Below are 27,049 nucleotides of genomic sequence, written 5' to 3' on the forward strand. Positions count from 1 at the left end.
TGAATTGTCCATTGTTTTGCTGCCTGCTCCCTTTGTAAACCCAGAGTGACTATTTCCAGATGATGATGATGATGATTTTGATTTTGCAAATCTCTCCGCAGATCTGCTTTCTCACGAACAGAGGCTTTCGGACAGTTTAGATAGCGCCTTGAACTCGGCGCTCAGCTCCATGCCGCTGTTCACAGCTAGCTTGACGAAAGGGCAGCAGCAACCACACACCGGCGGCGGCTGCCCTGGCCCGTGGAACGCGAGCAGTGGACACGGTAAAGAGGCAGCAGGACACTGCAGGGTTGCTGGCCTGGGGAACAGCGGTTCTTGCCTTCCTCTTTCGGAAAGGGGGTGGTGGGAGGCAAAGTTTGCAAAGCGCTCCTAATGCTTGCTGCGTGAGGAAGAGCCCTTGGCTGCCCAGCAGCCTAGCAAGACATAGATTGCACAGGTGGGCAACCTGCAGCCCCAGGTCTAACTTCAAATGCTTCCTGAAAGTGATCACTTCATACTCTGCTGGGCCCAGGGGTTAACCCAAACAACGCTTTCCAGGTCCGGTCCTGAATCCAAGGATTCCACGAGGAGTCAGTCCAACAGGGCCAAGGCAGGAAACCAGGCAAGGTCAGGCACAGGGTCACAGGCAGGTTCCAGCAAGCAGCAATGTTGCTCCCGCAACCTGGGGCAGGGTACGACAGCCTTTTATCTCTGACGGGATAACGGCTGGTCCTGATCCCCCAGCGACTCACCTCCCTGTCTCACCTGAAGGCGAGCACTCCTCCTGCGAATACTCAGGTCTCTCCTTCTCTCAGACCTGAGTCTCTGCAGCTCAGGAGACGTTGGTGGGTTACTAGACCCAGAGGCCGCCTCAGCCTCCCCTGACCCAACCGGTAGTGGAGCAGCTGTAAGTGATGGCCCAGCTGAAGGCAACGAGGTCATCCCCGCATCTGGAACCAGGGCAGGCTCAGGCCCCTGACTCGGCCCAGCTGGTGCTTGTTGCAGGGGAACCTCTGCAGATTGGGGCTCTTCAGAATCAGGCCCCAGGCTCTGTTCAGATGCCGCCTGAGGCAGAGGATCCGGTACAGACTGAGACTCCTCCAGTTCCAAGTCTGAGCCCTGAGTCCCAGGCCATCACACATAAGAACACAAGGAGAGCCTCCTGGATCAGGCCAGTGGCACCCCTAGTCCAGCATCTGGTCTTCAAGGTGGCCAGATGGTTGCTTGTGGGAAACCGGCAAACAGGATTCAAGCACAAGAACAGCTCTCTCGCCTCCTATAGTTTCCAGCAGCTGATATTCAGAAGGATGGCTGCCTCCAGCCTTGGAAGTAGATTATAGCCATCCTGGCTAGTAGCCATTGGTAGCCCTTCATGAATTTGTCTAATTGTTTAAAGCCTAATAATAATAATAATAATAATAATAATAATAATAATTTATTTATACCCCACCCATCTGGCTGGGCTTCCCCAGCCACTCTGGGCGGCTTTCAACAAAATACAGTAATGCATCAAACATTAAAAGCTTCCCTAAATAGGGCTGCCTTCAGATGTCTTCTAAAAGTCTGGTAGTTGTTGTTCTCTTTGACATCTGGTGGGAGGGCGTTCCACAGGGCGGGTGCCACCACCGAGAAGGCCCTCCGCCTGGTTCCCTGTAACTTGGCTTCTCGCAGTGAGGGAACCACCAGAAGGCCCTTGGCGCTGGACCTCAGTGTCCAGGTAGAACGGTGGGGGTGGAGACGCTCCTTCAGATATACTGGACTGTGACAGTTTAGGTTGGTAGCCATCACTCTTGCGGGTGTGAGTTTAACCACGTGCTGCAGGAAGAGGAACTTGTTGGGATACTGCCAGGGAGACAAAGGCCATCGTGCCCCCACGTCGTCTCCCGGTCTCCTGTGGAAACAGTATCAGTCAGTTAGCGACACGAGCCTCGGAAATAGCTGTCCACATCCCAGGACTCATGCACGCCCTTTTCGCAGAGCTTCCACAATGAAAGATGCACCCAGGAGAGCATATTTACAACTTTATTCAGCATTGGCCAGAACAAAGGAAAAACATGACTGCCTGCCTTAGTGCCGAGGCAACAGAGAGAAAACAAAAGCTATATACAAAACAGAAACTTCCTGTGAGCAGGAAGTACGCAGGCTGTGACTCACAACAGCCTGTCCCCTTCTTAAGGTGGAACGGAAATATCCTAACAGAACTTCCTTTTGCCTGTCCTGAACCTTCCAGCATTCCTCTGCACGGGATGTTCTTGAGTTCTAGTATTATGAGAGAAGGGAGAAACGTCTCAAGATTGTGGCCGTAGCCACATCTTGTGGCCGTGAATTCCACAGCGTTGTGGGGTTTCTCCTGCCAAGAGAGCCAGTGTGGTGTAGTGGTTAAGAGCGGTAGTCACGTAATCTGGGGAACCGGGTTCGCGTCTCCGCTCCTCCACATGCAGCTGCTGGGTGACCTTGGGCCAGTCACACTTCCTTGAAGTCTCTCAGCCCCACTCACCTCACAGAGTGTTTGTTGTGGGGGAGGAAGGGAAAGGAGAATGTTAGCCGCTTTGAGACTCCTTAAAGGGAGTGAAAGGCGGGATATCAAATCCAAACTCTTCTTCAAGAGAAGCCACATCAGAGAGCCATTAGAGGAAGCCCTGGACCTCACCCACCCAGGATATGTGTGCCCTGCAAGATTAGTGTGCCTTAACAGACAAGAAGCAGATTTGGCTTATTCACTTGTGTAGATTTGCTGAGCACTTGCAGTCAAACGGGCGGGACCTTAAGTAATGTTTATATGTTTAAAAGAAGGTAACCAGAAAACGGTGACCTCGGAGGTGCTCCTCAGTTCGGAGGGCAGGGAAACAATCAATCCTCTGAGTTGTTTTATTATCTAATATGCATGTTGACATTCTTGATGTATGCAGATCCTATGTTCTGAGTGCATGTCTCAGGAGAGTCAGGCTATATTCAGTTTCCCCCATCCCAGAGGCTGGTGACAATAGCAAAATAGAAAAACAGACTGTGGTGGTGTAGCATTTAGAGTGTCAGACTAGGAACCTGGGAGAGACCAGGGTTCTAATCCCCACTCTGTGCTGAAGTTTGCTGGGTCGCCTTGGGCCTGTCACTGCCTCTCAGACTAACCTACCTCACAGGGGTGTTGTGGGGGATTAAGTGAGAAGGGGACGGATGGACCATGTATGCCATCCTTGAGCTCCCCAGAAGAAATGGGGGGATATAAATGCAGTAACAATAATACATAATATTCCATCAGACTTCCCCACCCTTTCCCAACCAGAGTTCCAAAGGCTGGGCCTTGCAAAAGGTGCTTAGGCTTCTACTTGGTGGTGTTTGCCGTGAGTGTCAGTATTTCACACAGTCCGATGCTGCAGATGAGATTGTTCTAAATCACATGCCTGTCTGAGAAAAGCGTGAGAAACGGAAGACAGTCTTCCGCTGTACAGTCATACCTCGGGTTACAGCTGCTTCAGGTTGCGTTTTTTGGGGTTACACACCCGCTGAAACCCGGAAGTACCGGAATGGGTTACTTCCGGGTTTCAGCGGTTGCACATGCGCAGAAGCGCCAAATCGCAACCTGCGCAGATGCGCCACTGCGGGTTACGAGCGTGCATCCCGCATGGATCATGTTCGCGACCCGAGCTTCCACTGTAATGTACTTTTACTTGTCCTGTTCTCTCCGACACCAATATGCCTTTGTCTGTGCATAGTGTGTAAAGAAACAGATTAGCTCTACGATGCTTCAAGCTTCTTGCTGCGTAAGCTAGAAGATTAGTGTGCATAATAGCAGCTGGTTTATGTTGCTGAGCGCACTGGAGATGAGGGGAGAATGCTTTCTCCAGAGCTGCGCATACTGGAGGACGCTTGGAGTGCCAGGGGCTTGCATGCTCACCCCCAGGGCATTTTTCCAACAGTGAGTGGGAATTCCCATTATTTGGGTTTGTATCGCTGACCGGGAGACCCCAAGGGGACTCACGTATGCTTCTTCCTCCTTTGTTTTTTTGCAGAGCACAGTAGGAGTGACTCGGCCCAAGGCTGTTCTTCCTGCTCCCGGACCTTCTCCGTGTACTTCAAAACGGAGCCCGTTTACCAGCTCCCTTGCGGCCACCTGGTGTGCCGCTCTTGCTTGGCCGAGAAGCAGAAGTCCTTATCGATACTGTGCATGAGTTGCAAGAGGCTGGTTGCCACGCACGACATCCTGAGGGTCCACTTCTGACACCGTTCTCACGACGCTTTCTCTGGAATTTGGATGGAAAACAAAACAAAAGTGAGCTGTTTGTGGGGGGGACCAAGGAGCAGAGGAGACCCGTGGCTGTTCCACATGCTTTCCCCCCCATCTCCTTTGAGTCGTGCCAGGATGGGAGACCTTGCAAAAGGAAACTCTGCAAGGTTCTGAAGAGGACTTGCTGCGCTTGGAGAGAATCTCGATGCAGCTACAGCGTTGCACGTTGTGCCAGAGCTAAAGCGATCAAAGGATAATAAAGCCATATGCTTCTCTAATTTAAAAAGGTCATTTGTATATAAAAGTGGTGTGTCCATCTAACTGTGCTCCATTATTTTGCTACTTTCCAGGTGGCTCAGGCCTCTTGTCTTGTTCCTCATTTCCCCTGCCTTCTGGTCAATAGAGGGAGCTTTTTTGGTTACAGAGAGGAAAGTACCGTATTTTTCGCTCTATAAGACGCACCAGACCACAAGACGCACCTAGTTTTTGGAGGAGGAAAACAAGAAAAAAAATATTCTGAATCTCAGAAGGCAGAACAGCAAGAGGGATCGCTGTGCAGTGAAAGCAGCAATCCCTCTTGCTGTTCTGGCTCCTGGGATAGCTGCGCAGCCTGCATTCACTCCATAAGACGCACACACATTTCCCCTTACTTTTTAGGAGGGAAAAAGTGAGTCTTATAGAGCAAAAAATACGGTAGGTGGTTAAGGAAAGTCTACCTGATGTGGCGCCTGCCACTTAATTTGACATCCGACCTTGGGGGGTGCGGGGAAGCTTGCAGAAACTGTAGGTTGCCTCTTCCGAAAAACAAGTAACTCTCCATATGAGACGCTTGAACGGTGACAGTGGCCATTTTCATTAGTTGTGCAATCTGTATAAAAAGCCAGCGTGTTTACACACAAGCGCAAGCACACACAAATCTGTTGTCACTCTTGATTTCTGTTGTGCAACTGGAGAGGAGGGGTGGCTATAGAAGCAGGGGAAATAATAAGCCTTAATAAAAATGATGGTCAGAAGTTGCTGATCTCGTTTGGGCTTTCAAATCTCGTGGTTTTCTTTACACAAGGGAAAGTGTTTTATTGCTAATTCACAAGCCGCCTTTCAGTGGAACTGCCCTCCCAAGACAGTGTGCAAAATAAATATGCATTTAAAAAGTTAAATTAAAATCTACATCGTTCCCCTTCAGTTGAGTGACACAACTTCATTAAAGACATAATCACAAGCAGATTGAAAAGAGGATGTCTTTAGCGTTCTTTTAAAAGTCACCGGTGATGGGGGACCATACTTCCTGGGAGAGGACCTTCCATAAATATAGGGCCAACCACTAAAAAGGCCCTGCTGCTAGAACACACCTGTCCCAATGTAAGTACACACCTGATTTAAATCCCTCTTCCCCTCAAACCTACTTAGATTTTATTTAATATTCTGTTCCACTTTTCCAACAACAAACGTAGAGCTCAAAGCGGCTCATGATAATCACAAAAGCACTAAGAAACAAACTTTACAATCACTATTCTGTCAAACACAATAACATATGAACATACGAAGTTGCCTTTCAGCGGCAGCTAAGGCCACTGATTGGTCTTGCCACCATTGTCCTCTCCTAAGACTGGTAGCTGTTGTCCAAGATCTGACGCCTTGGTCTTTTCTGGCCAGCTGACTTGTTTTTCTTTTTAATTGGTGATGGATATGTTGGTGGAACCTGACACCTTCCATAATCAGAGCAGGTGACTCCCGCTGGAGAGATACACCCCCTTGTAGCCTCCAGACATTGTAGTTAAAGCACATTTGGAGGAGCAGGCTTCCTAGAGTAGAATTCTCCCAAGCAAACTTCAATAAGGACATTTGTGTTGCCTTTTCATTGCTGCCCTCCATGGCATCCATTAGTTACGAACGTTCAGTGGGAGAGAGTTTAATGATGCATCCCTGCCTGAGAATAGATGCTCCCTGTTGTCCTATTAGTTCTCCGCCATACCTCATTTGAGGACGTTTGCCAGACAGGCAGGCTTTGCTTGGGCTGAGCATGCTGCCTAGTGGCCACCTTAAAACCCAGCCATTGTTCTGCCTTTTCTGAAATGGTCACTGCTATAGCAAGCAGCAAAATCCCATTTGTATGCAAGGCCAGGAGCGTAGTTTATAACATGCATGTACCACGATTCATTTGCATCTCCAAGCCTGGGCTGCTCAACCGCTGAATGTGAACTCTCCTTGAAAAGCAGTGGGTGACATTAGGACTGGGCGATATATCTGGCTTTCAATATAATGATATATCACCAGCTAAACATTGTGATATGCCAATATATCACGATGTCTGAAATAGAGATGGGAAGGCCTGGGGAAAAAGCATAAAAATGGGGGGACCCCGGTTTTTTTTGTTTTTTTCCAAAACTTTTTTTCCTGGAAAATTGGGGGGGGGGGAGTGTGGAATATTCAAACTATATCAAACTCACCCCCCCCCCCCATTTTTCCAAGGGAAAAAAAAACAGCTTTGGGGGAATATACTCCCCCCCCCAATTTTCCAGGGTTTTTTCAGGCCTCCCCACCTCTAGTCTGAAATAAGGATGGAGCTATGTAGAGGCACTGGCTGGCTTTCCCCCCACACTGATATTTGCATAGCACACACATCATGATTCGCAATATATTGCCAGGTCAATAATTATGAAACCGATATCACAATGTGGACTTCATACCGGTTTTGGACGATATATCGCCCAGCCCTAGGTGATTTCCACAGGCTTCTGCAACAGGACTTCCAGTTTCTCTGGGCCCCTTCAGCTGCCTCTGTGTCAAGTGCTCCCCCAACTCACCAGAGCAGATTTTGAGGGTGCCTAGAGGACGTGGGTGGCACTGTGGGTTAAACCACAGAACCTAGGGCTTGCCGATCAGAAGGTTGGTGGTTCAAATCCCCACGACGGGGTGAGCTCCTGTTGCTCGGTCCCTGCTCCTGCCAACCTAACAGTTCAAAAGCATGTCAAAATACAAGTAGATAAATAGGTACCGCTCAGGCGGGAAGGTAAGCGGCGTTCCCGTGCACTGCTCTGGTTCGCCAGAAGCAGCTTGGTCATGCTAGCCACATAACCCGGAAAAACTGCGGACAAACGCCGGCTCCCTCGGCCAGTAAAGCGAGAGGAGCGCCGCAACCCCAGAGTCGGCCACGACTGGACCTAATGGTCAGGGGTCCCTTGACCTTTACCTTAAAGGACAACAGGAAAAGCGAGGAAGGAGAAGCCAACAGCCACACATGCTATGGTGAGTCTCACCTAGTATGTTTGAGCTGAGAGGACATACCGTAATTGGGGAAAGTTATTGTTGTTATTAAAAAAGTGTATACTGCCCTATACCTGTAGATCTCAGGGCACTTCACAACACAAAATTACAGCATAAAAAAACCACAAAATGCATCATAAAAATAACACCAAAGACAACCCAATAATCCCCGACTTCCTCAACACATTTAAAAGGGCGTTAGCCTGGTTGAAGAAAGACATTTTTCACCTGGAGCCTAAAGTTGTATAATGAAGGTGCCAGCCAAACCTCCCTGGGGAGAGCATACCACAAACAGGGAGCCATTGCAGATAAGGCCCTGTTCTCGTGTTGCCACCCTCTAGACCTCTCAAGGAGGGGGCACACGAAGAAGGGCCTCAGAGGATGATGTCAGGGTCTGGATTCGTTCATGGGGGGGGGAGAGATTTTAGTCCTGAGCCGTTTAAGGCTTAATAGGTCAAAACCAGCACTTTGAATTGGGCCCGGAAACTAATTGGTAGCCAGTGCAGTTGGACCAGGATACATGTAAGATGCTCAAACCGTCTTGTCCCGGCTGTCGAATTCTGCACCTGCTTTCCAAAGTTCCCAAACCGCCTTCAGAGGCAGCCCTGTGTTATAACATGTAAAAAGGGCATCTCTTCCCCAACCCCCCATGATTAATGTCTCAACGTTCACCAGGGTAAAGATTCTAACACCCCCTGTCTTTGTTCTTTGGCGGCACCTCTCTAAGCCAAGCTCTGGAGGAAGCTAGCTTGACTATTTTTTAGTAAAGGTAAAGGGACTCCCGACCATTAGGTCCAGTCGTGGCCGACTCTGGGGTTGTGGCGTTCATCTTGTTTTACTGGCTGAGGGAGCCGGCATACAGCTTCCGGGTCATGTGGCCAGCATGACTAAGCCGCTTCTGATGAACCAGAGCAGCGCATGGAAACACCGTTTACCTTCCCGCCGGAGTGGTACCTATTTATCTACTTGCACTTTGACGTGCTTTCGAACTGCTAGGTTGGCAGGAGCAGGGACCGAGCAACGGGAGCTCACCACATCACGGGGATTCGAACCGCCAACCTTGCTAAATCCCTTGCTCAAACCCCACATTGGTTAATTTCAGAAGTTATGGGGGCAAGCTGGCACCCAGCAATTTTAGGGGCGCTTGCTCCCCGCAAACCCATAGCAGTTGTTTTTCACCTTCAGCCTCTGAGCTGATGCATTGGCTGATTTCATTAAGTGATTCCAGGCTGTGTGTGAGAGAGTCTTCCTTAACTTGGAAAACATTTTCATTAACCTCCCTTGGCTTTAAAGAGTGTGATTGCATTTTAATCTTTCATTCCTACATTATCATTCTGGAGACGGAGTCATTTAAGGGTGGATAATTCCTGCTAATGTAATTTTAAGATACAGTAATCTGAAGTCTGGTCTGGTCTCGCAGTGTGTGCATTCAGTCTAGAAACCACACTTGGGACAGCGGTCAGTTTTTTAAAAAAGAAACAGAGTCCTTCCTTTCCGTGTGATAATTCGCTGATTCACTTGGAAACTTCTGAGGTGGGTTTCAAAAGTGGCAAAGTTTTGAAGGTGATGGGAGATTATCTAGGAAGGTACCACCTTGCGTCAAACTAAGCAGGTATGGGATTGGGCAATGCCCGGATGGGCGCCACAAAATAATAAATCTCCAGTGATGCCAATGGACAGTTCACACACACACACACAACACACACACACCATAAGATTCCTAGCCCTGTGGTGATGGTGTGAGAAACTCCATTGCTATCTTGGAAACTAATCCAGAATGTGGCAACTAGACTTGCCGACTGGGAGTGGCCGCCGTGACCATATAACACCGGTCTTAAATGATCTACATTGGCTCCCAGTATGTTTCCAAGCACAATTCAAAGTGTTGGTAAAGGTAAAGGTAAAGGGACCCCTGACCATTAGGTCCAGTCATGGACGACTCTGGGGTTGCAGCGCTCATCTCGCTTTATTGGCGGGAGTACAGCTTTCGGGTCATGTGGCCAGCAGGACTAAGCCGCTTCTGGTGAACCAGAGCAGCGCATGGAAATGCCGTTTACCTTCCCGCCTGAGTGGTACCTATTTATCTACTTGCACTTTGACATGCTTTTGAACTGCTAGGTTGGCAGGAGCAGGAACCGAGCAACGGGAGCTCACCCCGTCACGGGGATTTGAACCGCCGACCTTCTGATCGGCAAGCCCAAGGCTCTGTGGTTTAACCCACAGCGCCACCTGCGTCCCTTAAGGTGTTGGTACTGACATTTAAAGCCCTAAATGGCTTTGGCTCTGTATACCTGAAAGAGGTGGGGTGGGGGGAGCACTGTTTTGGGGACCAACTAGAGCTTTTTTTTTCCAGCCAGAGCTCACTAAAGCTCAGCTCCGGCACCTCTCGGGTGGGTGGCATTGCTATTTTAAGAGAACAAGGGAGAAGTTCATGGTAAACTCTGGCACCTCTTTTTCTAGAAAAACAGCAGTGAAACAAGCCCACCTTAATGCAGCCTTGGGGGCTACAGGAATCTTTTAACTGGAGATGCTGGGGCTTGGACCATTGGAGTTATACTTTCATGTAAAGGTAAAGGTAAATGTTATGTACTGAAGTTCTCACCCTGGGCCAGCAGGGGGAGACTGTAGATAGTTATGCAAATGAAGGATCGAAAAGTGACGTTCAGTGATTGGATAGTTTTAGAAAATGGCAACAGTTACATTGTTCTGGAGCTCTATATAAGCAGGCTGACTGAGCTCCTCAGCTTAGTTCTGTTCCAGCTTACAATAAAGAGCTGCTTTGGAAGAATCGCTGTGTCATCTGATATGTTTGCCCACAACTTAACAGTAAAGGTACCCCTGACCATTAGGTCCAGTCACGGAAGACTCTGGGGTTGGCTCATCTTGCTCTATAGGCCGAGGGAGCTGACATTTGTCTGCAGACAGCTTGACTAAGCCGCTTCTGGCGAACCAGAGTAGCACACGGAAACACCATTTACCTTCCTGCTGGAGCAGTACCTATTTATCTACTTGCACTTTGACGGGCTTTCAAACTGCAAGAAGATCAAACCTATCCATTCAAGAAGATCAAACCTATCTATTCTTAAGGAAATCAGCCCTAAGTGCTCACTGGAAGGACAGATCCTGAAGCTGAGGCTCCATACTTTGGCCACCTCATGAGAAGATTCCCTGGATGTTGGGAAAGATTGAGGGCACAAGGAGAAGGGGACAAGAGAGGACAAGATGGTTGGACAGTGTTCTCGAAGCTACCAGCATGAGTTTGACCAAACTGCGGGAGGCAGTGGAAGACAGGAGTGCCTGGCATGCTCTGGTCCACGGGGTCACGAAGAGTCGGACATGACTAAACGACTGAACAACAACAAGGTGGGCAGGAGACGGGACCGAGCAACGGGAGCTCACACCATCGTGGGGATTTGAACCGTGGACCTTCTGATCGGCAAGCCCTAGGCTCTGTTGTTTAGACCACAGCGCCACCCACGTCCCACTACACCTTCATGTAGAGGTGCATTAAGACATCATCCTGAAAAAAGCAGAGCTTGGAAGTCTGTCCGCCTTACAAGATGCTTGTCTGTTTTAGCAAGAGAGGCTGGTGGACAAGACTTGGGTCACTATGACACTGATTCTCCTCTGTGAGCCTTTTTTGCTGCCTCCCCCCACCCTGCCCAGATATTAATTTCTTACATGGGTGAAGACTGTATTACGGCCATTTCAGCGAGAGTGCATGTGGCTATTTTATGAAGATGACTTTTCATCCTTTGGAGTAAATTGCTGAGCCGTGATTCAAAAGCGTAATGTCCACTCATTTCCCCGTCTCCCTGTAAGTGACTCTGACAGCCACTTCTCAGGCACGCCAGTCCTCTGCCCTGACTGCCAAATGGACATCAGATGATATAATTGTGTATAGATTCGGCCGCTGAAGGAAAGTGGAGTGGCAGCAATTTAAACATCTCCTGTCTCTGTGTGACCCCCCCCCCCCTTTCTTACAGTCACCCATCAAGCTAGCTTGAGGTTTCCTCCTGGCAGCCTGCGAAAAAGCCGAATGATCTGCAATTATTGCAGGGTTGGAGTTTTTGCACCTTTTCTATCGCAGCACCTTTCTTGGCAATTTGAGATAAAGCGGTACAGTGGTACCTTGGTTCTCAAACAACTTGGAACCCAAACATTGCAAAATTGGAAGTAAGTGTTCCAGTTTGCAAACTTTTTTCGGAAGCTGAACATGCTCCATTTTGAGTGTTAAGCTTCCGTTTTGAGTGTTATGCTGAGGTCTGTCTGTTTTTGCTATTAATTTTGCGTTTTTGTCTTTGCGGCTCTTTTTTGTTTTGTTTTTGTGACTGTGTGGAACCCAGTTCAGCTACCAATTGATTGACTGATTGATTGAGTGTGTGTGTGACTGCGGTACATTGTTTATTGCTTTCATTTTATGGATCAATGGTCTCGTTAGATAGTAAAATTCATGTTAAATTGCTGTTTTAGGGGTTGTTTTTAAAAGTCTGGAATGGATTAATCCATTTTGCATTACTTTCTATGGGCAAGCACGCCTTGGTTTTGGAATGCTTTGGTTTTGGAACGGCCTTCCAGAACAGATTAAGTTTGAGAACCCAGGTGCCACTGTAGTTTGCTTGGTTTCTAAAAAGGTTGCAGCTGCAAACCTGTATCATTATCCGGTGTTATAGATTGAATCTATCATGGTGTTAGAGATTGGGAAGAACCGCTCCTCCTGAACCCTAGAAATTAATAAATTGTGAGTTTTTGATTACTTGGCATGTGAAGGGAGAAATATAAGCTGCAGAGGAAATCATGAACTAGCCTATGCAAAATGACGTGATCAAGCTTGAATCATTAAGAAACAATAGTGGGCCATTGAGAGCCATGGGCAATGCAACTGTCCTCCTTCCTTGCCCTGAAATGTGGACAGAGACTGGGCGTTTGGAAGCTTGCCATAGCAACTGGGTGTGAGGGGACAGGGAAAGAGAGTTTTGAGCAAGAGTTGCTGAGAAGAAGAAGAAAGACTGGGATCCATCTTGGGCAGGCTGGCTGCAGGCTGGCTAGAGAGATCCCTTGGACTCCAGAGCTGCACTGCTGTGAGCGACAAGCCCCTCTTGAAATGAACATGCTGTAAAATCTGGACTCCCTCCATGCAGACTCAAGGTGTAAATAGGTGGATAATGTTAGAATTCCGGCTCCATGATTTCAGTCGTGGGATTGTTGTCTTTCACATGACGGTGTATATTTTGTCTCCACAGAGTGAGAAGTGACAGAGACAGGATGTTTGTGTTACTGTGTTCTGTGAAGTGGGACTATTGTCCTTTGTTACTTTTCTCTTTGCTGTCTGAGGCTAGAGAGAGAGGGAGCCATGTTGCTGTGCTGTTTATATGTAAATAAAGTAGATTAGCCAAAATGCTGAGTTGCTGAGGTCTGTGTGATGTTCAGGCTGAAGAAAACTTTTGAAGCTCCTGAACCATCGACCAGGAGGGAGGGAACATGCCAGTGGGGCATGTGTTTCTGCCAGGGTCCTACTCGAGTGTAGGCTGAGCTCTTGAAAGATAAACCATATTTCTTAAAGCTACATCTCTGCTGTGCCTCAGTTCTCCGACGGGGCACAGACCCTGGGTGAGTGCTGGGAACGCCCTGGGGTTTTGCCACCACTCGGCAGAGAGATGGAGAGGCACCCAGCTTTTTAACAATGTTTACGTCCCACCCTTTCCCCAAGGAGCTCAAAACAGCACACCTGGTCATCTCTCTCACTGTCTTATCCTTACAACAACACTACAAGGGAGGTTAGGGTGAGGGACTGTAACTGGCCTGAGGCTACATGGTGAACTTCCTGCCTCCTGGTCCAACCACTTTGCCACATTGATTTTGCTCCTTTCACACTCTCATCCCCCATTAATAAAAACAACGTGTGCCCCCCCACCCCGCTGGAACAACAACTTTACATTCATAAACCTATATGAGCACCATACCTTCTCACAACACATGTTCTCCCAAATTTATTTGCCGGAAATAAACCTCCTTCCCTTCTCTGCCTACCTGCTATGTACTTCTTCCCCTCCTTCTGAAGCAAGCTGCACGCAGCAGGAATTTCGGATGTGATGTTCTGCTGAGCCGTCATTACCCTCACCCCCTCCGCTCCTCATTTTCCTCTTAATTAAACAATGAACAGCGACCTTTCATAATTCCTGTTGAAAGATGAGAAGAATCTGCCATGCTGATCTGCCCGGGCAGCAACGGGCCCTCTGAGAGGGGTTCGTTGACGCGTTTGCAATTCACAAGATTCCCCCTTGCATATTAATGCCACGTTCCTAAGGTCATTCCCTGCTGGTGTCAGGTCTGGGAAGCGTCTTCCTTTGGGGACCGCACTGCAGGGGTGGCGTGGGGGGGCATCCGAGGAGAAGTTGCTCAGAGTTGGAGGGAGTTGTTTGGGCCCAAACAAACCACAACACTGCAAAACAGAGGGAGGAGGGTTGTGAGAGTTGACTCACCAATGGGCAACACATTGGCAGTCCTTGAATCAAAACATGGAGGTAGCCTTCACACTTCCTCTTTTCTTTTTTTCCTCTTTTTTCCTTTTTTTTTAAAAAAATGTATATTTTATTTTTGTTGTTGTTGTTTAGTCGTTTAGTCATGTCCAACTCTTCGTGACCCCATGGACCAGAGCACGCCAGGCACTCCTGTCTTCCACTGCCTCCCGCAGTTTGGTCAAACTCATGCTGGTAGCTTCGAGAACACTGTCCAACCATCTCGTCCTCTGTCGTCCCCTTCTCCTTGTGCCCTCCATCTTTCCCAACATCAGGGTCTTTTCCAGGGAGTCTTCTCTTCTCATGAGGTGGCCAAAGTCTTGGAGCCTCAGCTTCACAATCTGTCCTTCCAGTGAGCACTCAGGGCTGATTCCCTTCAGAATGGAGAGGTTTGATCTTCTTGCAGTCCATGGGACTCTCAAGAGTCTCCTCCAGCACCAGAATTCAAAAGCATCAATTCTTCGGCGATCAGCCTTCTTTATGGTCCAGCTCTCACTTCCATACATCACTACAGGGAAAACCATGGCTTTAACTATACAGACCTTTGTCAGCAAGGTGATGTTTTTTGTCCCCAGGACTAAGTGGGATGGTACCCTTGGCACCTCACTGACAAATTCCTAATGATCTTTTTGTGGGCCCTGCCCACGCCTCGCTCCCAGCAGAATCCCAGAGAGGATGTCTCTCTGCCAGGGTGCAGATGGCATCCCCACGCAAACACCACATCCTGATGGCAGTGCGGCCGTTCAGCCCCGGTTCATGCAGCCAAAACTCATCCTCCACAAAAATCCCCATCTGTGTGAGGATGAACGACTTCCACGATGGCCTTCTCCAAAAGGCCTTCTAAGGTTTCGCCTTGTGGTTTGGGAGGAAAGCGAACTGCAAGAACTCAGCTTCTAACCCCTGAGGCTGAGGCTCCAAGACTTTGGCCACCTCATGAGAAGAGAAGATTCCCTGGAAAGGACCCTGATGTCGGGAAAGATGGAGGGCACAAGGAGAAGGGGATGACAGAGGACGAGATGGTGGGACAGTGTTCTCGAAGGTACCAGCATGAGTCTGACCAAACTGCAGGAGGCAGTGGAAGACAGGAGTGCCTGGCGTGCTCTGGTCCAGGGGGTCATGAAGAGGCGGACATGACTAAATGACTAAACAACAACAACATATATACACGGTTGGTGCAAGTCAGCTGAGGGACTGGCCACCTGTTCTCACCTGGCTTCCTTCCATAGGGTTGCCATGTTTCAAAAAGTGAAAATCCGAGCAAAAACTTTTTTGGACAAAGAAATTGGCCATTTCTGAGGAAATTTGGCAACACTACCAACACTTTCCCAGACTGCTTGCAGCTGCAATATTCCGAATATGTCCAGGGAATTGCAGATGTGTGGCAACCTACCTTCTAACTCGAGGCATCTACTTCAGCTCCCAACGAACTTTTTTGAGAAGGGAGAAGTGAGTAGCAGAATGGAGGAGTGAGGGATTTTGAAGCAGGATATAAAAGTAAGTCGGAAATGCATGGATTAACATTCACTAGCGGTGTGAGATGGGCCAACAGTGCAGGAGCATGTCCTCTCAACCCCAAGAAAAGATCCTCCACACATATTTTTAAAATGCTACTGTATACCTAACTCAAAATGCTGTCACAAATATGCGAGATAGGCCTTTTCTCCAAGCGTGTCTGGGGAACGGCAACCCCCATCATGCCTGGCCTCTGGCCATCTTGCTGAGGCCAATGGGAGTTGTAGTCTAGCAACACATGGAGGTTCCCCACACCTGAGTTAAAAGATGATCAGTTGCAAAGAAGGACTGGCCTCTTGCAGACCCTCCCAGTGTCCCTATTTTCCAGGGACGTCCCTGAATTCAGGATTTTTAGTTGTTCATTCACTTGTCTTTAAATTCATTAAGCTGTTGCATTTCAATAAATTTGTATATTGCTAACACTCAAGATCTCCCAGTCTTCTGTTCTGCTTGGTGCTTGCAGGAAATTGCCTGGCAGAAAGAAAAACAATTAAGTCACCTGGCCTTATTTATTTACGTTGTTGTTGTTGTTGTTGTTGTTGTTGTTGTTGTTGTTGTCCTTCCCTTCCTCCCCGAGGTGGCAGGGCAGCATGCAGATATACAACTTCCAAACAGAAAGATTACAAAACAGTTTCAAACGCTGTATAAATAATTACAGTCGAAAACTTTCTAGTACAATTAAACTGCAGTTAAAAACACATTTCCATCCAATGTACTTGAGTTTTCCAGCGACAGTGTTCCTCAGCCACTAAATGCCTGGGTAAGTTGTCAGATTCCTCCTACAAGTTAATAATGATGGAGACGGGCTCACCTCACTAGGGAGGGCATTGCACAATGGGGAAGTCACCACCGAAAAGGCCCCGTCATGGGTTAGCGTCAAACAAGCAGCCCATGGGAGGAGGGAAGATTCACCATGCCAGATGTGGCCGATATTGGGATGGCAGTGAGTCTCTTGATGGCTCAAGCAGGACCTGCGTGCCTAAGGCAAAGGGCCAGATGGCACCCTCATCAAATCCATGCACAAAAGTTGGTAGTCATATTTTCCTTCAACAAGGGGGATGGGATTTGAGGGAAGGAGGCTCCCTTAGGGAGTGCAGGCCAGGCAGCGTAGAAAACACATAGTCCTATCCATCCCCAACCCCACAGAATCTGCCACCTGAAGCTAAGGATGGGGGAGACTTTTTAAAAAATATATTTTTATTGAGCAAATTTAACAAATCAAATTATAAATCAATATATCCAATTACATTCCCCTCTTTCCCCCTCCCTCCCTTCCCCACCCTCCAGAGACGTCCCTCAGCTCACCTCTCTAATTTGTTTACACATATTATTCTCTGCATGTTGTAAAATTGTACATATCATTGCCTTATCTATCCTATGTCCTACTAATAAATTTGTTCAATCAAATTTATTCAAAACCTGCCAAGGCGTCCAAATCCTTTTGTTGTCTTTTAAAATAGTTTGTAAAGAGTTACCATTCTTCCCTGAAGTCATGGTTGTCCTTCTCACATAATTTATATGTTAACTTTGCCAACTCCGCAGAGCTCATCAGTTTCTCTTGCCGTTGTTCTTTCATTGGGATTTCCTCATTCTTCCATCCTTGTGCTAACAGGACGCTTGCCGCTGTTGTAGCGTACATAAATAAGGTCTTTGTTTTTCCTGGTAGGTCTTGTCCTAAAATCCCTAACAAAAATGCTTCTGGCTTTTTTACAAATGTCATTTTGAACATTTTTTTCAATTCATTATATATCATCTCCCAAAATTTTTTAACTTCTCTGCATTCCCACCACATGTGATACAAAGTACCTTCTTTTTCTTTACATTTCCAACATGTATTTGACCTGATTTTATACATTTTTGCCATTTTTGCGGGTGTAGTATACCATCTATACATCATTTTCATATAATCTAGAAATTGTATAGCCAAACCCGTTTTTTGTTATCTTCCTTGTACATCTCATATAATTGTCTGTAATGCAACCAACTCTGAAAATGGTCTTTGATTTCCTCATAATCTTTTAATTTCCATTTTCCTTCTTGATGTCTCAGTAAGTCTTATACACAGGCCACTTTCCCTTTTTACCAAGTGGTTTAAGTAATGAAGCTTCAATTGTTGATAGCCACCAAAGTGTTTTTTGTTCTATTAGGTCTTTGTACCTCTCCCACACTCTCATTAATGATTTCCTAATTAAATGATTGTAAAATCTTTTATGTACTTTCCCTTTCCCATACCATAAATATGCATGCCATCCATATCTGTTATCATGACCTTCCAAATCTAATGCTTCTTCCTTTTCCAGTTTTATCCAGTCCCTAATCCAAACTAAACATGCAGCCTCATAATACAATTTAAAGTCTGGGAGGCCGAAGCCTCCTCTTTCTTTTGTATCTGTAAGTATCTTATGTTTAACCTTTCGCCTTTTGCCCCAGGATGGGGGAGACTTTTGATTCAGGTGGCATTTAAAGATCAGCCCTAACTAATTCTCACTTTGCAGAACAATATGCAAACCAAAACATAGCCAACCATTGAAACTTGCCCTTCTTCAAATTTTGCAATGCAGCTCCACTGCCAAGCAACGTGCCCCAAACTGCATGCGTTGGGTATATATAAGTGGAGATCGCATGCAAAAACTGGATGTTGCTTTGCACAAATGTGCATATTAGGCAAAATTGCATACAGATGTATATGTTCTGGGAAATTCTAAAATTCCAATGAATTTTCATGAGGACTTCTTTAAAAAAAAAACAACACACCTGAAACTGGACTGGAAACATGAGAAACTCCAAGAAACCAATACACACACACACACCGCTTTATATTTTTAATACAAATCTCAAAGCGGTGTACAGCATATTAAAATCAATGACTAAAACATTAGCTGGGCGATGTTCCTCTGGCCTCATGAGGAGCCTCTTCGGTGGGGCTGGTGAGTGTGGGCCTCACCCCCGAAGGCCAGGTGGAAAGGGCCTTGACAGATTTGACAGATATGGGCATCCCCTGTTGAATGCAAGGGCTCAAGCAGCCAAATTATCCCACAAGCCGCAGGGAACGATATAAGGATGAGTGGAATTATGTAGAAATTGTTGCCAGAATTTTGTTTTTGATGCCTTCGACGCCTGGAAAAAGAAGTACTGCACACACGGGCAGAGAAAATTCACCCAGAAGGCCTCTCTCCTCTTCTCAGGCAGACTCCCCTCCCTGTGTACTCCAGTGCTGCAATCCATCCTACTCAAATTTATTATGATGCACGTATTAATAATATTCTTGCACCACTTAAAAATAAAATAAAATAAACAAGAGAGAGCCAGAGACTTTGGGGACCTGAGCTTGGCTGTGCACTGAATTGGTTCAATTATTGTGTGATTTCATGTCCAGCTTGGAGGGGGGTGGAGAGGTATGAGTTGTGCGGAGGAGGGTGGGGGCAGAGAAAATAAACATCCTGGCCATGATGATAGAAGTGTTGCGTCGAGGAGCTACGAAGGGTATAAAGAGCCAGGTGGTCCAGGAAGGAGACAGATACAGGAGGCAGAAGCCAGGAGAGGAAGACAGCCTGCGAGCGAGATTTGCAAGCCCACCAAGATGCCTGAGACCTCACTTCCAGTCTACGTCCTTTGCCTACTCACCTTGTCTTCAGCTTGCTACATCCAGAACTGCCCTCGGGGAGGAAAGAGAGCATTCCCAGACACAGAAATCAGACAGGTAGGAGAGAGAGAGAGACGATCTCAATTGATGCACCTGCAAATCTCAATTGATGTGCCTGTCTCCGAAAGAGACTGCTTTTCTGCTCCTTTGCTGGTTATGGGGGAATTGTTCCAAAGGTGTCTTTGTGTCCCTAATCCCTTTTCTGCTTTGCTCTGCCTCTCAGACCTGTTTCTGCTCTACAGGGATGGAGCACTGCTCCTTATGGAAGAGAGAGAGGTGCTGCAACTACTGTAGCAAAAGAGTGAAGGAATGCTCCCTCAAGGCTGCAGAGACAACCATACCTTTAAAGGACATTTAAAGCGCACCCGCCCCAAATCCTGGGAATGGCAGTCTACCCCTCACAGAGCTACAATTCCCAGGACCTTTAACAAACTACAATTCCCAGGATTATTTAGGAGCTTTAAAGGTGTCCTGAACACACGGGTTGTGTGCTGCCGTAGATTTATATGTCTATATGAGAGGGAGATAAGACAGTAAGCATCTTAGAAAAGACTTTAATTTGTGTCTTAGATTGTCAAGAAGATGATGCACCTACATTTATTCTGCCACAATCTCAGAAAGAGGCAAAGCCTCTATTAGTAACGGTGCAGGGATCTCGAAGCACAGCTTTCAACCTTCCATGCCGGCCCATTTCTGATGCCCGTGTTAAGTTCTGCTCTTCTCTGTACTTCTGTTCCCTAGAGAAGCTTGCAGGGCTAGCAGAGCCAAGTGTGGTTGCTTGGGGTTCAGATTTGGCCCACAGCTTGCCACTAACCCATAGGTTAGACATGTGTCAGTCTCTTCATTTATCTGTGAGCTGGACATTGTGAAACCCTCCCTCGAGGGAAGCAATGAGGTCATGCTCTGTGCACAGCTCATGCACCAGAAATGTTGCAGATTAAATTTATAAGCATTTTTCATACCAGCACTCGTGCTGAAGCATTTACTCCCTTTTGATGCTCTTTTTCCAAACTGCATAGTGAGTACTGCAAGATCATTCCTTTGCAAAGGCCTCTTCGGTGATGCTCATGCAATTAATGTTTCAATAATTAAATGTGAGTGTGGTGTAAGCCTATACATAGCTACTCAAAGGTAAAAGTTAAGGGAACCCTTACTGTTAGGTCCAGTCACGGACGACTCTGGGTTTGCAGTGCTCATCTCGCTTTATTGGCCAAGGGAGCAGGCGTACAGCTTCCGGGTCATGTGGCCAGCATGACTAAGCCGCTTTTGGCGAACCAGAGCAGCGCATGGAAACGCCGTTTACCTTCCCGCTGGAGTGGTACCTATTTATCTACTTGCACTTTGACCTGCTTTTGAACTGCTAGGTTGGCAGGAGCAGGGACTGAGCAACAGGAGCTCACCCTGTCGTGGGGATTCGAACCGCCGACCTTCTGATCGGCAAGTCCTATTTTCTGTTGTTTAACCCACAGCGCCACCCATGTCCCAAAAGTAAGCCTTATTGAGTTCATAAGGCTTGCAACCAGGTAAGTAAGTACAGGATTGCAACCTTGATCGCACAAAGCAAGGGTGGGGAAGCTGAGGTCCTCCCGATGTTGTTGGACTACAACTCCCAGTATCCTCTGGGGTATTTGGCCATGTTCTCTGGGTGTCTGATGTGAGCTGCACTGCAACACCAGCTAGAGAGCTGCATGTCCCCCACCCCTGACTTTAAGCTTCTAGTTCTACTGCTTTTAACCACTTTCTCTGCACACAGACCAGTGCAGCATTGCCAGCTGATAAGAAGAAAAGGGCCTGGTCTGCTCTTGTGCCTTTAACAGCCACTTAAAGTGAGCAGGTGGCTTCCCCAGCATGACCGTCAATTATTGGATGGTGTCTGCACATCAGGCACATCAGCGGAAAAGTTGGGAAACTCACTCCAGTAGGTGTGCGTACGAAAAAGGAATCTTCCCCCTGGCCTTTAGATGCTCCGTGTTCAAAGTGATTCTTCCATTGTAGCACCACTCCCAGTTAACCCATTTTCTCCAAACAGCCGTTTTATATTAAGTTGTGCTGCTCTTCTGAAGAGGCCTCTTATGAATGAATGAGGGCCATTAAAAGAAGTAACCGTTTACGACTGAGGTGCATCAAAGGCGTTTCATCCGTGTTAAGCAATAATTGAATGATTCTCTTACCCCAGGTGTGCCCAGTCAACGGCTTCAGTCTGTGGGATTGGCACTGTTTCAAGCGATCAGCCTTTTAGTGTGGCAACACACAAACTTTGAAACTCCCTGCCTAGTGATATCTGGCTGTTCCCTTTGCTGTACTGTTTTCAGCACCTACTTAAAACACATTTCTTTTCTTTAGATGATTTTAATCCTTTTTGCAAATTGCTTAAAGGCTTCATTACAATCAAGCGGGATTTGTTAAAGAAATAAATACTAATTGGTGAGGATCAGCTTGTTGAAATAAACGTTCACATTTGCACTCGGTTCAAATGAAGATTCCTGGTGTGATTGGAATAAAAAGAAAGTCCATTTCTGAACTTTGCTAAATAGAAAACAGATTCAGAGAGAGGCACATCACTCTGCCTGGTAGATGTGGCGAGAAATATTAAATATAAAATGATTAATTAATACAATGCCTTTATGAAATGGATAGGAAGAGAGCAATGTGCACCACCTTCAGCTCCTTCGAGAAAAGGTAGGATCATGATAAAAAGGTAAAGGGACTCCTGACCATTAGGTCCAGTCATGGCCGACTCTGGGGTTGCGGCGCTCATCTTGCTTTACTGGCCAAGGGAGCCTTTGTACAGCTTCTGGGTCATGTGGCCAGCATGACTAAGCCGCTTCTGGCGAACCAGAGCAGCGCACAGAAACGCCGTTTACCTTCCCGCCGGAGCGGTACCTTTTTATCTACTTGCACTCTGATGTGCTTTCAAACTGCTAGGTGGGCAGGAGCAGGGACAGGGCAACGGGAGCTCACCCCGTCGCGGGGATTCGAACCGCCGACCTTCTCACTGGCAAGTCCTAGGCTTGGTTTAACCCACAGCGCCACCCGCATCCCTTAGGATCATGATAATGTGCATTAAATTCAGTGTGTCTACCCTGAGTAACGTTAAGTGGGACGTCACCCATGGTGTCTAGACCTAGGACAATATGCTTAGGACTGTAGCCTCAAATGGTTTTGAAAGGGGAATTAGAGAAATCCATCCTGGGGGACAGGTCTGTGTTAGCCAGCATGGTTGGATGAAACCTCCAGCTTCAGAGGCACTATACCTCTGAATACTGATAGCCAAGGCAGGGACGGGGGTTCCCCTGCTTGTGGGGTACCTGGCAGCACCCGGCTTGTTGCTGTGGGACAGGGAACGCTGGTCTGGATGGATTTTCGTGAACCCTGCTGGATCAGACCAAACAGCCATCTAGTTCAGCATACCTGTAGTCACGTTGCCGTAGCCAAACTCGAACTCAGCACCACCCATTCTCTCTCTGTCTGTCTCTCTCTCTCTCAGTGCATCACCTGTGGTCCTGGAAAGAAAGGAAACTGCTTTGGCCCCAACATCTGCTGCGGAGAAGAATTTGGCTGCTACTTTGGCACCCCGGAATCTCTGCGCTGCCTGGAGGAAAATTATCTGCCTTCGCCCTGCGAGGCCGGCGGGAAGCCCTGCAATGCGGGAGGGAGGTGTGCAGCGTCGGGCATATGCTGCAATGACGGTAAGGGTATCCGTGCGCGGGAGATGAAGCTCAGCAAGAGGGGGTGCTGGAGAGAGGAAGAGGGGGGATGTGAGTCAGAAAAAGCAAGTGGAAAACCAAGGCAAAGACACATTAACTGCTACAAGTCATGACCATGAAAAAAGCACACCAAGAACTCAGGCCAAAGTTTCAGTAGTGGGAGTGGTCCCTACTCGCAAATCAATAGTCAGTTGTAACAAAAACTAACCCATTCAAAAGTGTGTATTCTGACAATGATTACAAACTCAAATAGAGATTACAAACTCAAACAGAGATTACAGACTCAAACTCGTAAGGATATGTATAACACAATAATTTGTTACAGGATTAGAGATAAGAGTTTATGAGTAGAGATAAGTTCATGTTAGTCCATAGAACTCTATGCCTTTAAGAAGATCTAGAGGATCTCATCTGCCCCCTTAAGCACATATAAAAGGCAATAGGCTTTCCAACGTACTTTTGAGTGGATTAGTTTTTGTTACAATTGACTATTGATATGCGAATAGGGACCACTCCCACTACTGAAACTTATACTGGCCAGAGTTCTTGGTGTGCTTTTTTCTTGGTATATTTAATAACAAGAACTCCAACTTATTTAACAAGTCATGACCATAGCATAACAGAATTGTAGAACTGGGAGGAACCCTCAAAGGTCATTTAGAACAGCCCCTGCAATGACGGAATCTCAACTAGATCATGCAAGACAGGTGGCCATCCAACTTACCTTTAAAAACTTCCAATGCCAAGCAGCTCTTGCGCTTAGAAGGTTCAGCAGCAGAACGTTCTTCCTAATGTGTAGTCAGACTCTCCTGTCTTGTATTTGAATCTATTGCTTTGGGTCCTGGAGCAGCAGAAAAGAATCTTGCTCCGTCCTCCATGGGACAGCCCTTCAGATATTTGAAGACGGCTCATATAACCTCTCCGTCTTCTCTCCCCCAGGCTAAACATACCCAACACTCCTTCAACCATTCCTCACCAGGCTTGGGTTCCAGACCCTTGGTCACCCTGTTCGCCCTCTTCTGAACACATTCCAGCTTGTCAATATCTTTCTTAAACTGTGGTGACCAGAGTGGGACACAATGATCCAGGTTGGGTCTGAGCAAGGGAAAATAGAATGGTATTGTTACTTCCTTTGACCTGGATACTAGACTTCTGTTGAAGCAGCTTAGATTAGCATTCACTTTTTTTGCTGCTGCATCACAGTGTTCTCTCATGTTAAGCTTGTGGTCTCTACTAAGACCCCAAGATCCTTTTCACATGTTCTGCAGTCAAGCCGGGTGTCACCCATCCTATATTTGTGCACCTGGTTATTCCTGTCTACATGTCAAACCTTACATTTGTCCCTATGGAAATTCATTTCTAAAAAAAGTTTGGGCCCAGTTCTCCAATCTGTGAAGCTCATCTTCAGTCCTGATTCTCTGAGGTCTTAGCTACCCCTCCCAGTTTGGTGTCATCTACAGATTTGATGATCATCCCCTTCTATGCCTTCGCCCAAGTCACGTAGAACAACAACGGGCCCAGGACAGAACCCTGCAGCACCCCACTTGTCCTTTTCTCCCAGGATGGCGAGGAACCACGGGGGAGTCCTTTTGGGCCTCAGTTAGTCAAACAGCTACAAATCCACCTAACAGTTCACATCCTCTAGGCCACAGTTTACCAGCTTCACTGCAAGAATACCAGGGGAGACTTTGTGACCAGCCCAAAAGGCTTGCCAGAAGATTAAAGCACAGAAACTTTCATATATTTGTTTTACTCCTTTCTTCCACAGAGAGCTGCACCACAGATGCAGCGTGCGTGGATGAAAGCAGCGACAGGAGTCGAATGCCCTCTGAAAGGAACCTGACTGTGCTGGACAGCTCGGCAGGGGATCTCCTCCTCAAACTGATGCACATGGCGAATGCAAACAGGCAGCAACAGGGGAAGCAGCAGTTTTACTGAAGTCCACGGGGAGGCAGCCCCCAGAACACCGGTTCTCCAACTCATATTTCAGAACACCCTCAGAAAAAGAAGAATCCCAAGAATATCCTAAATAGCATAAAGAAGAAATAAAAATTGGGAGACAAAAATGTAAATACACAGCAAATAATAAAATTCTTTTATTGCATTGTGTTGCATGTTTTGTCCTGTGTCATATATGCAGGGAAACGCTTGATATTTTCCAAAACATGGTGGTAGTGGATTTAGCCTGCTCTAGTTGGTTAGAATAATAGAAATGTGGTGGGCTGGACTATGTTTTGGGGAAAAAATATGAACGAATTCCTATGCCCCACAAATAACCCAGAGGTGCATTTTAAATAAAAGGACACATTCTACTCATGTAAAAACACTCTGATTCCCGGACTGTCCACAGGCCGGATTGAGAAGGTGATTGGGCCGCATCCAGCCCCCGGGCCTTAGGTTGCCAATTGCCAACCCCTGATCTAGTTCAACAACCTCCTGGGAAACGCTTGATATTTTCAAATACATGGTGGGGATACTTTGGGCCCCTTAACGCTGGTGTTTTATTGCAGCTGTGTTCTGGACACAAATCCACACTGGTAGTGGATTTAGCCTGCTTTAGTTGGTTAGAATAATAGAATCATGGCATTGTAGAGTTGGCAGGGACCACGTGGTTCATCTGGTTCAGGGGTCGGCAACCTTTTTCAGCCATGGGCCGGTCCTCCGTCCCTCAGAGCATGTGGTGGGCTGGACTATATTTTGAAGAAAAAATAATAATGAATTCCTATGCCCCACAAAACCCAGAGATGCATTTTAAATAAAAGGACACATTCTACTCATGTAAAAACGCCAGGCAGGCCCCACAAATAACCCAGAGATGCATTTTAAATAAAAGGACATATTCTAGTCATGTAAAAACACGCTGATTCCCGAACCATCCACAGGCCGGATTGACAAGGTGGTTGGGCCGGATCCAGCCCAAGGGCCTTAGGTTGCCTACCCTTGATCTAGTTCAACAGCCTCCTGCAGTGGGGCTCAAACCCATGACCGTGAGATTAAGAGTCTCATGCTCTAACAACTGAGCTATGGTTCTATCGGGACACATTGTTGCTGGTGGGAGGGGCTGCAGCGTAACAAAAGCACAGTAAAAAAGTAAAACGGAGTATTTGTGGATGAAAAAGTTATGGGATTTCCGCAGGTAGTGGCAGGATATGCCCTGATTGGAAATACACGGATGGATCTAGACACGGGGGGGGGGGGGGCGCTATAAATAAGTCAGGAATTGGATCATTATTGCAAAAGAAAAATCATATTTTAGATTTTCCTGCTCTCTGGGGCCACCTGGTGTTGCATGTTTATAGCACATTCAAATCGCTGGGTATTTTTTACTAATGTAGCTGAGTCCCAACTGTGATTCCACCCCAAAACTTTTGCAGACACAAACAGCATTGATAGTGGATTGGAGTGTGACCACCCTGATAACATCATGTGCACAATTCATCACTGATGTGCAATAAGAAGGATGTTTGGAAAGACCCTTTGAACTCTGTCCCAGCAAAACCTCTGTGTTACTGTCCTAAAGTACTACGGCAAGGGCAGGCCGGCAATGCACCACTAACGTCTTATTTTGGTCTGAGCTTAACGTAATAGGCTCCGAGTCAGACACCTCCAGGGAACATCCATACTACAGATTGAAAACTGGTTTAACCCTGGAAATGTGGGTTGAGGCCCATTGGCACCCTCACCTGGTTTAGCCTGCCAGTGGAAGCTGTTCCCCAGGTGTGGCCGCTGTCACATACTGACAGTTTCTAGGAGCCACAGGTGGGAGCTGAGTGCAGGATGGGGACCAAAGGTGGACAAGCTATCCCAGAAGGAGCATGTTGTGTCACCCACCAGATGTGCTAACCTCCTCTAACACCCTATGCACCTAACCTGAATATAAGTGGGTAGTAATAATAAATCTATTTATACATACATACATACATACATACATACATACATACAAAAAGTTAAAGGGACCCCTGACCATTAGGTCCAGTCACGGATGACTCTGGGGTTGCGGTGCTCATCTTGCTTTATTGGCCGAGGGAGCCGGCGTACAGCTTCCGGGTCATGTGGCCAGCATGACTAAGTCGCTTCTGGCGAACCAGAGCAGCGCACAGAAACGCCATTTACCTTCCGCCGGAGCAGTACCTATTTATCTACTTGCACTTTGACGTGCTTTCGAATTGCTAGGTTGGCAGGAGCAGGGACCGAGGAAGGGGAA

General features: G+C 47.1%; 2 protein-coding genes and 1 long non-coding RNA gene across 6 annotated transcripts in view; 2 read left to right on the plus strand and 1 right to left on the minus strand.

The window, feature by feature from the left end:
• Positions 1-4,522, plus strand: part of LOC310657549 (RING finger protein 37-like) — a 28,790-nt gene extending 24,268 nt beyond the window's left edge. For 3 of the 4 annotated variants that reach the window (XM_083398358.1, XM_083398357.1, XM_083398356.1), the window contains 2 exons: positions 102-263; positions 3,987-4,522. In XM_083398358.1, the coding sequence (XP_083254484.1) occupies positions 102-263; positions 3,987-4,195 (371 nt within the window). In that variant the 3' untranslated portion in view covers positions 4,196-4,522. The remainder of the gene's footprint in view (positions 1-101; positions 264-3,986) is intronic. The other variant, XM_083398359.1, reaches the window with a different exon arrangement.
• LOC310657786 lies at positions 291-2,668 on the minus strand. Its single transcript, XR_014501935.1, has 3 exons — positions 2,575-2,668; positions 1,746-2,326; positions 291-1,376 (listed from the first exon to the last, which is right to left on the minus strand). It is a non-coding gene; the product is annotated as an uncharacterized lncRNA (long non-coding RNA).
• A 14,451-nt stretch (positions 4,523-18,973) lies between the features above and the next one.
• Positions 18,974-24,954, plus strand: LOC310657714 (vasotocin-neurophysin VT-like). The gene is made up of 3 exons (XM_083398828.1): positions 18,974-19,195; positions 22,626-22,827; positions 24,614-24,954. Exons 1-3 carry the CDS (start codon positions 19,076-19,078, stop codon positions 24,781-24,783), a joined length of 492 nt encoding a protein of 163 aa, XP_083254954.1. The 5' UTR covers positions 18,974-19,075; the 3' UTR covers positions 24,784-24,954.
• Positions 24,955-27,049: the final 2,095 nt, after the last annotated feature.

This window comes from Podarcis tiliguerta, assembly GCF_965153285.1.
Source record: "Podarcis tiliguerta genome assembly, chromosome: 9".
Lineage (NCBI taxonomy): Eukaryota > Metazoa > Chordata > Lepidosauria > Squamata > Lacertidae > Podarcis > Podarcis tiliguerta.